At 38.3% G+C, this 11647-nt stretch overlaps 1 protein-coding gene across 1 annotated transcript in view; it reads left to right on the forward strand.

Annotated features, from left to right (window-relative positions):
* Window positions 1-9947, forward strand: part of LOC144045041 (uncharacterized protein C14orf132-like) — a 32727-nt gene extending 22780 nt beyond the window's left edge. The window contains 1 exon segment of the mRNA XM_077559839.1: window positions 6743-9947. Coding sequence (XP_077415965.1) covers window positions 6743-6979 — 237 coding nt within the window. The 3' untranslated portion in view covers window positions 6980-9947.
* Window positions 9948-11647: the final 1700 nt, after the last annotated feature.

The raw sequence follows: 11647 nt of genomic DNA on the forward strand, positions 1-11647 counted from the left end.
CCCCACCCCCGTCCTCTGAACAGCTTGTTTCCTGACGACGACAACACGAGCCTATCCCCTTTGAGAGTCGTTTCATAAAATCATCGCCGCAGGCAGAAACGCAGCCACATGAGAGAAAGAGTCTCGTGGATTTTTGGATTCCCTCCATTGCATAACATTTACATACATTGTTTACGGCCATGTTGCGAAGTCAGTTGAGCAAGAAGTCAACTGGTGGTGGAAGCAATTACAGCTCATTCTATTACACATTTATCGCGATCATCCGTGTCACGCCATGAGAGGTGGAATCATAGTCCGTCCTAAACTGCCTGTAAAAGTTGGAATTTTTCCAGCTATCTGGAATTGGGGGGGGGGGGGGGTGGGGAGCAACATCACAGATAGTATCAGAGTCGTAATAGACAGCAGGCATGGCGGTTAAAATTTAAAATCGTAAAAGTAGGTTGACTGAAAATGGAACCATGTTTGCGCCGGTCCACGTTTCTACATGGACCTTTTTTGTAGACGCACGCAGTGCACAGGACATTGTTGAGCTTATTGTCCCATAGAGGTTTAAGACGATTGTTGAAGCAATATCTGTAAAGGGACTTTTAAGACACTATTACGTGTAAATATAATGATTTATGTGTGAACTAAATGGTGGTTACTGTTTGTTTGCCTTAAATGGTGCTCGCTAGCGCGCTAATGCTAATCGCGATTGCTAACTGTTTAGCATTGGCTAATTTTGTTGGTGTTTAATGATGTATATGTACCGAACATAAATAATGAGTAGGTATATACACGCAATAAAACTCAGGTTCAACCTTACTGGATTAAAGAAAAATAAAAAAAATAAAAAATTTATGGGGAGACAATTATTCAATGGAATAAACAATAGGATAATCAATTTTAAAAAGATTCAATAGTGACAGCTCTACTGAAAAACTTCACCCTCAAATCGCAAATTCAACGAAAGCCCATAAAGCCATTTAAGGGTGAACGTCAGGGTATGTTTAAAGTTGCAAAATGTTTGCCAACAGTTTTAATGGTTTTACTTGTCACAACATTCAGAATTTCCTTGCGACAAGAAAAACTGTCGGCGACCATTAAAACTATAGGGCGAACGTCTTTGCGACCTTGAACGAACCCTGACGAAAAAAATCAATATCCGCTACCCTCGCAAACACTTGCAAACGTTCACCGCTCAGTGGGGATTTGGGCTTTAGAGTCAAGGCAGTCTAAATGCTGTAAAAAAAAAAAAAATAATAATTATCCTTGGCATATTTGGACAGAAGCATGTCACAGACAGCCGGAAACTGTTTGAAATGTCTCGTTTAGAGCAACTGTCAGAAGGCATCACTGCTATAGATGAGCTCATGTTAAATATATTTTTGCTGACAAAAACAAGGACCCATGTTCATAGGGACATGTCCATTCTGTGGGAATTTGACAGATGGGTTAGTTTCATGTTGTAAATAGGGAGAACATAATGTGACAGTAGCAGCTGCCAGGACGCATTCCCCTCGCTGCGGATCACAAATAGTAAACCATCTGGCTGAAGATCACAAGGACTTGTGTTTCGAAGGGAAACACAGCAGCTATCGGGCAAAAAAAAAAAAAAAAAACAGCGCTCCAATATTTTAGTGAGCCGTGTCCGTCGGTAAGAATTTTAAAAGGTGTGTCACTCCTTTTGGATATCAGACACGGCGGGTAACAGGATCTGACAGGAGAGTTTCTCGCTGTCAGCTCCAGTTTCTTCCGCTTCCACGGACAAATTTGGGGATATCCGGTTGGAGATCGCAGGACGTTTCAGTTCAAGCGAAACAAGAGTGCAGAGTGTGTTTGCCAGAGCTTTTAGCCTCTTTTCTTGAACGCGACCTGACAGCGTTACTCCCAGAATGCAATGCCATTGTGACGACGAGCAAATTTATGGTGATGGGAGATGGTCGTTTGTTTTATGGAATACGAGTATGACATCTTGAAAATCCCTTGAAAATACATTGTGGATACTCCCAAAAGATGTAATTCAAGGCTAGACAGCTAGGGGGCAGGACATGCGCTGAAGTCAGAAATATCTTATTTACTCTGTTCGGCTATTTCGATTGGGCAGCTCTCCATCAATCTGAACTTGGAAAATGTTCCTCATCAGAGTTGGAAAATGTCATATTCCACAAACTAACCTCCAAAGGTATCCGCTACATATTTCTAAGAATACATTTTGGGGCCATTACTCATAACTTCACAACTTCATATCACCTCGGAGATCTCTTTCTGATGAATGTTATTTTATAGGGAAATATGGAGAAGAAATTCATTTGTGTTTGAGGCCCAATAAGAGGGGTACAACGAACCAAGTTATTTTAGTAAACTAAAACTAACGATATAACTGAAAGTAAAATTTGAAAAAATATTTTCGTTAACTAAATAAAATAAAAACGAAAACGCTGTAAAAGAAAAATAAAACTAACTGAAACTACATTTTACATTTACAAAACTAGCTAAAACTAACTATAATTATAGTGAAAATGTCCTTAGTTTTCGTCTTTGGTAATTAATTTAATACATGAGCCTTTGGGGTTGATTTTAAATGTCATTTAAGTAGTTTTAAATAAATAAATAAAAATTCTAATACTGAAAGTGTGTCGCACAGCAGTGACATCATCGAGCAGCAGCCAATAGAATGGCACCTTCAAATGACTTTTGTAGCTGACAATTTTGCGTGTTTGACTTTTGGCCCCAATGGCTCGCCTTGCCTGCTTTTTTCATTTAACTCAGTCGAAAACGCAACGCTAGGTAAGAAGCGCGTTTATTAAATCTTGCACACAAATAATACACTTTTTTAAACGAAAACTAATACTAAAATTAAGCATTTTTTTAAATAAGTAAAATTATTAAAACTAACTGATTTATTTTTTTTTTTTAACTTACTATAAGGAAAATTCCAAAACTATAATAACCCTGCCACAAAATGCTGTATTTAGTGTTCTCCTAATTGGCTTCATTAAGAGACACTCGCCCTTAAAAAAATGTTAATGTTAAAAAAACATTTTTTAATTTATTTGTTTTTTTTTTTTTTTAAAAAAAAGGAGAGCAATGATGATGTCAAATCGAATGAACAATACTGAGCTCTCCTGAGAAAAAAAAAAAAAAGAGACACTCGCCCCTTTCATACAGTTTCCATCAAATTGGTGCATCACGGGCATAATATTTCTTTGACCCTCTAATTACCATAATTACTGTGTCAGTGTATGACCTCAAACCTCACATCTGGCAACCCCAGCCACCGCTGCCGCACTGCCTCGTGCGTCATAAAAAATAAGTGAATGACTAAATGGGTGGCAACAATGTAGAAATGACAGTATTGTGAGTGAAATTACTTTTTAATTTAAAAAAAAAAATTCCTGGAGTTTCGGTTCCAGGAGTGTAATTACTTACAGCAACATATATTAATAATAAAAAATGTTTTTTTTAAATTGTTTATTTTTGAAACTGTAAACAAAAAATTATAAATAAACTACAAATTAACCATTTTATTTAAAAATGCGTGAACTTCCAAGTAGTTTGTGTAGAAATTGAACTTTCAACTCTGCACTGTGCTTCTCCGTCAGGTTAAGCATTACCATCTGGAGGGCCATATCGTACGGGGGGGGGGGGGGGGGGTCACTGGAGCCACCCATCCATGAAATGTCAATAAGCATCCATTCCCTGCCAGTAATGCATAAGGGATGCCCTTCTTCGGGCCACTTAAGGGCTAAGACACTTTCGGAATGTGGAGTTCTCTGCTGTAGTTCCCCGCGTTCCATTAGTGATCAACCTCTTGTTGCATTTATGTCAAGCGTGACATGCTCATGGGATTTGCGACTGTAGAAAACACACTAAGGTGAAACCCCAAAGAGGATCAAGCACTATTGACATTTTTGATGTACTGTATATATTTAGGCACCACATACAGAAAAGAAAAAAAAAATGTAAACCCCGACAATGAAATATTTAGAAGCACGCAATGTCGACTGGAATATCTTTGCGCACTTCATTTTATTCAGCGCACTTCCCAATTTATGCAAACAGCTCGCTTCTGTGGACAATGAGTTACTGAATAAAACATCGATATAAAGAATGTAGACAGCGTTGAGAGCTTCCGTTTGCATCAGACCAAACGCTGGAGAAAGCTGGCAGAGCAGAGACTCATTTTAAACAATTAAAATCAACAGCATGTTTTTTATATGACCCTTTTTTTTTCACTCTAAATAACATTTTCTTTTCCCAGTTATCTATTTTTTTTGATTGGCTTAAAATATTTTATTTGTCATACTATAAATTATTTTTTTGTGGAAAAAAAAACTAATCATGGTTATAGCATATTCAACAATGTCACTGTCCATTCAGTCGCCTTTCAATAAAGTTTTATCCAGTTAAACAATACATACAATTTGCATTCACACAACTAGAAAAATGTCAACCTAACTTCTAACCACTGTAACAACCTAAACGCTAAGACGCATACGATTAAATGCAGCAGAAATTAGGACTTTCAATGAAGTGTGTTGTTATGAAGCGGGTAAAGAAATGTTGTAAATCCAATCAAACCACTTGTGAGGCAAGGGGCCGCTGCATTTCTGTTAATAATATTACGTTTCAATCAACTACTTCATGGAAAACAAAACTTTTTTAGCTGACAAAGGACACAACAAAACAATTAATTAATCTCACATTTTAGTGTTGCTGATGTTTAATTTCCCCACATACGCACACAAAAGTGGGATCGAAACACCTATGTGGAATAATTGCCCCCCCCCCCCCCCCCAAAAAAAAGAAAAAAAGATCAATTAAAGAGTACAGACTATAGACTGCATGGACTGTCTGTGTGTACGCGCGTGTGCATGTGTGTGCATGTCTGTGGGTGAGATTTTTTTTTGGGGGGGGTCAGGTTTGCTCCACGTGGCGCACGCCTGTCTGCCTCCATCATGCTCACGTTAACAGCAGGCGCTCCACAGGATGTGTCATGTCATTATTCACCACCAGGGGCCAATGAAGGGAGCGGGGGAACTTCTAAACAGTCTGTGCTGGGGAAGACCTGAAGCATGCGTGTGTGTGTGTGTGTGTGTGTGTGTGTGTGTGTGTGTGTGTGTGTGTGTGTGTGTGTGTGTCTGTGTGTGTGTGTGAGAGAGAGAGAGAGAGAGAGAGAGAGAGAAAGAAAAAGGTGAGCAAATGAGGAAGCATGAATTTCTGTGAGTGCAACATGCCTGCGAGGTATTTTTAGCATTGTTTTTCAGCTGAAGCCCGCTACACGAATTTCTCAATCACACGCACACACACATGGAAAACACACACCACACACAAATGATATACACCCACTCAGACACTCTCAATAGAAAGTTCCTTCTGCTCTAATGACTGAGGCTCCAATTGTCCAAAGCGATATATCATTTCTGCTTGCCATGTGTGAAATATTAATTAATAAATAATGCGCAGGTGGAAGCCTTGAGTTGTATTGAAAAGTACGGAAAAGTATAAGGGACAGAGAGAGGGGGGGGCAGGATTCTGACTTTAAAGTGAGAATTCTGATTTTAACTCTTTGACTGCCAGACGTTTTCAGAAAAGGGATGCCGTGGGTGCCAGCCGATTTAAGCATTTTTGACTGATCTTTCAAGGTCCACAGAAAATTATGTGTTTGGACTATGGAAACACACATACTACCAAATGAAAGATTGGACTCTCATCTTCCATCAGAAAAAAAAGTTTGTTTCTACTTTTTTCTGTTTTTCAGTAATCAGCAATAGAAAATGGTTAGTTTCACCTCTGTTTTGAAACAAACGTTTTTTAACGTCTTTGGCACTCCTCCATAGGATTTTACTAAACGTTATTTAACGTTTTTGGCAGTCAAAGAGTTAATCTCAGCTCAGAAAACTGACTTGAAAGTAAGGATTCTGACATAAATTTGAGAATACTAGCTTTTTTTTTTCTTCTTCTTCTTCACTTCTTCACTGGCCCTAATCCTCTTCCGTAGCAAAATAACGCACTTGAAATAACTTTGGGTAAATTTTTTATATTATAATTATATAGAAGATTTAAAAAAAATAAATAAAAAAAAAGGGAACTGTAAACCCACATATATATGCCGATGAAAAACCTTAAAAAAGCAAAAGATAAAATTTCACCCCTTGTTACATAAACCGCATAATATATATATATATATATTAGGGGTGTTAAAAAAAATATTCTGCAATATATCTCGATATTACATCGATTTTTAAAGCTCAATTTTTGATGGAAATATTCAACAAAATGTCTTAATTAGAATTAGGGTTCACATTTTAAGCATAGAAGAATGTTCTATTAATGGAACATTAAGCCTTCAAATTAGATTTCAATGCTGTTTAAACATAAAACAGATTGCAACCTGTTTGTTAAAAACGGTGCACCACAGTTATATAAGCCTGAAGTCGATTTTCATTCAAATCTTACAGTGTACAAGTTTACTGATTATATTTTCTAAATTTGAGTAAAAAAAAAAAAAAAAATCGCAATAATTGACTTATAGATTCGTATCGGGATTAATCAGTTTCAAATCGAATCGTGACCTATGAATCGTGATACAGATCGAATTGCAAGCTACTAGGCAATTCACACCCCTAATATATATATATAGATATATATATTGTACATATGAACATATGTCAACAATTGAAAACATGTATTGACGTGTGCAAACATGAATTACAAAACATGGCGGCGGAACCATTTTTTGACGGTGCCGTTCTTTCAGATCCCAGTCATGACGGGAGCCTTCATGGACTCGTCGCCAAACGATGACTACAGCGGCGAACATTCGCTCTTCAACTCATCCGCCAGCGTCCACGCCGCCGCCTCGGCCGCCTCCGTGCACGGCCAGCCGGACGAGTCGCAGTCCATGTCCAGCGACGCCATCTGGCTTTGGATCGCCATCGTGGCCACCATCGGAAACATCGTGGTGGTGGGCGTGGTTTACGCTTGCACCTTCTGAGGAAACGTACACCCCCCCCCCCCCCCCGGACAAAAATCCTCACATTTGTTGCTGGTCTTTGGAGAGTGGGTATGCCGCCGCCGCCACCGCCATGGAATCGCGCCAAATACTCCCGCTTTTGTTGGATTCTACCATTTGAGGATAACAAGAGGAAAGCTGTTCTGTCTGTTTACGAATCCGAGGAATGTTCCTCCCGCCTAAGTTTCTTTCCATGTCTCCCCCCTGAAGAACACAAACTTCACTTGCCATGCGGGGGGATGCGAATGGAGGTGAAATGGGGCTTGAGATTTGGGTTGATGCGGGGACGTCGCCAGCCTCCGTTGCCACAAAGCAATTTAGGGCAGCGCTGTTTAATTATGCCGTCCAACACGGATGGCGAATGTTAAAACATTTAGAAGGCGCTGGGATTGTTTTCATCCCGAGCAGCCCCGAGGCCCTTTTGCCATTAGGGCACATGTAAGGAGAAGGAGACTGTGGAGCGCACGTGGCATGGACACACTCATGACTTGATCATTATTGCACACGGAAAATCACACCGATATCAAATCGTGAAGGCCTAAACTAAACAAGGCAATAATTCAATTCAAACCCAGAACTTTTAGGCTTGATCTAATCGCCGCCACTGATCGTAGCCATTCCTTATCTTTGACAGGGTCGCTGGGGTGTCGGTGCACGGTACTGAACCTTCTCCCGCTTTGGCAGCGGGCGGACAAATCTGCTGGCTGTGACCTTGAGGTGTTGTTTCTTCAGGTTTAGGGCAAGTTGTAATTTTTTTTTTTTTTTGTTAAGCCTCGCTTCATCTGAGGCTGCTTTGTGGATTATGGTTTTTACGGTAAACAACAATTCAATGTGGCCCAAATCAAAAACGAATCAGAGCTGGACTGGCAAAAAATAAATAAATCAGCCCTGGCATTTTGACTTAAACCCACCGGCCCGCCGATGTTAGTTCAGTTTGCTGTCTATATTCCAATTGGATTCATGGACCCGTCCCTCTAAATTGTAGGCCAGTCTCTTGGGGTAAAATGCAGAAAAATAATAATTAAAAATCACTGCATTGGTCCCAAATGACTTTAGCCCACCGGGCATCTGCCCAGAATGCCAAATGGCTAGTCCAGCCCTGTGTGGAATACAGCTTTTCTAGTCATTTTGTACAGTCGTCAGTGAAATACATCATGAATCCACAATGGGGAAAAGGAACCATCAATTAACAGGTTTTTTTTTTTTTTAATTGTGGATTTCATAAATACTGTTATTTATTTATAAACACACATTGGACATCACAATGCTTTTATTTGGGGAAATTAAATTAGTTAAGCCAAGTAGTGCACTCAATTGTTTCTGGACTTTTTTTTTTTTTCCTTTTTTTCAGGAGAGCTCAGTATTGTTCATTCGATTTGACATCATCATTGCTCTCCTTTTTTTTTTTTTAAAACAAACAAACAAATCAATTAAAAAAAATTTAATAAATGTTTTGTTTGTTTTTTTAAATATATATACATATATATATACATATACACACATATATATATATATATATACATTTTTTTTTGTATGTGGGTGAGTATGTGAATGTGCGTGCGAGCGTGTGTGTATTCATCAGTTCACCTAAAGCCAATTAAAAAAAATCCCATACTAATAATATAATATAATAATAAATTGCCAAATGCAGAAACATCAATGTAAGTTATCACGATGTAGTGGCTCTCGCTAACAGACAGAATTAAGAATTGTTTCTAGACCTGATGAATTGACAATCCCAGGTAATTGACAACATCCTTTGATGGAATGGAGTAAAAAAAAAAATCTGTGGATTTAAACAGATGCACAAATCCGTTTGAGAATTTGATCACATAAATTACATTTTGTCAATTTAAAAAAAGTCATTTGAAAATGAAGGCTATTGTGCAATGTTGTTTTCTGATCATCTGGTTGCAGAGGCAGTAGCCATCTTTTATTGTGTTCTGAGTAAAAGACAAAGGCGCATAAATGTTCCGAGTCTGCACTTTTGCGCCGTCTGGGTAAAGGACGCTAATAAAAAAAATAATAATAATTTAAAGCAGGGAGGCGTCGATCCAGTTATTTTCTAGTCATGATGACGACTGTGTGAAAGGGGACTTCACAGTTGTATTGAAAGCAATTGTCATAACATGATGCCCTTGCTGAAGTTATGATATCATTGTTTTTTTTTTGTTTTTTTTGTGGTACGCTGCGTCGCCATCGAAAATCAAAACAAACGGCAGCAATTTTGTTGTTCTTTCGTGACTCTGCGTGAAAATGCTTTCCACTGTTGCAGTGGAAAGTAATCAAGTATTCATCTTACAGCCAAAGATGCCGTTTACTCTTACGTAGGCGCCATTCACACAAATATACTACGAGCTTGTTGCCTTTGTTGGAATCCACTTTATTGATGTTTGTGCTTTTCCAGTTTGTCATTTCTCCGACGTGAACTTGAAGTCGTTTGACTTCCGTAGCCGATTTGGTTTTCTTCAGCACATGTGACGGTGTTATGATGAATATACAATAGCGGACACTGCTGTAATGTTTTGTAGCAACTTACAACGTATCGGCATCCTCCACACGAGTGTACATACTCGCTAAATGCTCCTAGGGGACTTTTCAGGCCTGCTTTTTAACAACTGGTTGATGTATTTAGACTGTGTTGTAAACCACAGACACGGAACTTTTGTAAAGACGTACGCTTTTAGAATCAACGCAGTTTACTGTTTTTTCTCTGCCGACACAAAGCTACGGTATGCCATATAATCGATATGTGATTTTTGAGAAGAGCCGCGGTGAAGCGTTGACGGCGGCCATTTTAACACGGGTTGTTTGGAACTCCTATACTTGTGCACCCCACCAAGTCTGTAATCTTTTTTTTTTTTTTTTTTTCTGGAGACGGATGAGGCACGGAACGGTGAAGCATTGTAACATGATCTTGTGTTTTAGTAAAACAACGTGATTTCTCAGCCGTTTGACTCACTTTATTTTATTTTTTTGAATCTGATCAGTCGTGTTCAAGTTGTTTGGCCTTCAAAGCACTTACAGTCAAAAGTTTTGTAATATTTATTGCATTCATTCAGCCATTCTTGTTGTCATTGTTTTACCTCAAATTGATGTGAGTTCGTCTCAGCGGTTCAGCGGAGGTCAAGTCGCACACAAGACTCAAATGATATGGCGGGGAATTTGGAACACTCGGTAGTCGACTTATCACTGTTGTGATGGTACATCGTGGAATTTCTTTTATAATTGTAATTAGGGCTGGGCAATAATGATTAATAATAATAACAATAAAATAAAAATAATAATAATAATAATAATGAATAATAATGGATAGAAATAATAATATTAATAATAATAATAAATAAATAATAATAGTTATAATAATGATAATAAATTCGATTAACTGTCATTTCAAAAATCGAACCGTTGAAAATTTGCTAAATCAAGTGTTGTCTCGTGGATTATTAAAAGCTGTTGTTTTTTTTGTTCTGTTACACCCAAATGTTATTGCAAGTTGTAATTTTGCACAAGTGGCAGGAAGCTGTATGGGTAGTTTGCAAGTCATGTTTACAATAACTACCAACTACTTAATTGTGGCATTTAAGTGCAAACTATGAATGTTAGGTTTATGTTAAAACTGATTTAGAATCAGGATACATTGTTGTTGTCTGAACATTTTTGCACAGGAATTATTTTTGAATAAATGAAACCTTTAAATAATAATAATTTAATTTTAAATTATTTTTTGTATTAATTTAATTTAAATAATTAATAATAAAAAAAATAATAATAAAATAATAATAATAATGTTTGTTGGATTTATTCGGTTTAAATCGGTTGAAATCGTAATCGTCCTGAATAGCAGAAAAAAATTGGGATTTTATTTTTGGGCCTTATCACCCATCCCTAATTGTAATCCCTTCTCACTAACTATGATAAGCAAAAACGAAAGTGGTCGGACAAATATGTGCAATTTGAATTCACATGCAAAACGGAACGTATGGTATTCCACAGGGTTCAATTCTGGGGCCTCTGCTGTTTTCATTTTATGTCTTCACATAAAATGTCTTATCTTGTGTGCCAACCAATCGCCGGGCAAATATAGACAAACGGTCATTCCGGCTCACATTCACACCTACAGGCAATTTAGAGACTCGAAGTGAGCCGAATGTTGACATGCTAACTTCACACGGGAAGGCCGAAGCTGAGATTCAAACCATCAGATGTGTTAACTAACTGTGCTGCTGGAGACATTTATCAAAAGATAAAAATCAAGGTACATTTTTCCAATTTTAGGCGTACAACAAATTTGTAACCTTGACCACAAAAGTTTCCTGTTGCAGGTTTGAAATGGAAAGCGTTCAAGTTGCATCATTTTTCTTCAAGTGGAGCAAGGTTATCAGAAAAACCTTGTCCGTGAAACAAACACAATCCAAGAAGAGATAGTTGTTCTTTACACACCGACTGCGTCTTGTGCACCGCAAAGACAATGAGTCACTCACCGAGGGCTGCAAATCCCCCCCACCCCCCCTTGAGGAGGAGAAAGTAATGTCTGAGAGATTTACAGTTCGCATTTGTAAACGCACTTGTCAACCGACGCGCCACCTCGCAGACTGAACGAGTCGCCTAGCTACCCCGCTTTTATCCCCCCCCCACCCCACCCCACCC

The sequence above is a fragment of the Vanacampus margaritifer genome, chromosome 1, assembly GCF_051991255.1.
Source record: "Vanacampus margaritifer isolate UIUO_Vmar chromosome 1, RoL_Vmar_1.0, whole genome shotgun sequence".
NCBI classification, from domain to species: domain Eukaryota; kingdom Metazoa; phylum Chordata; class Actinopteri; order Syngnathiformes; family Syngnathidae; genus Vanacampus; species Vanacampus margaritifer.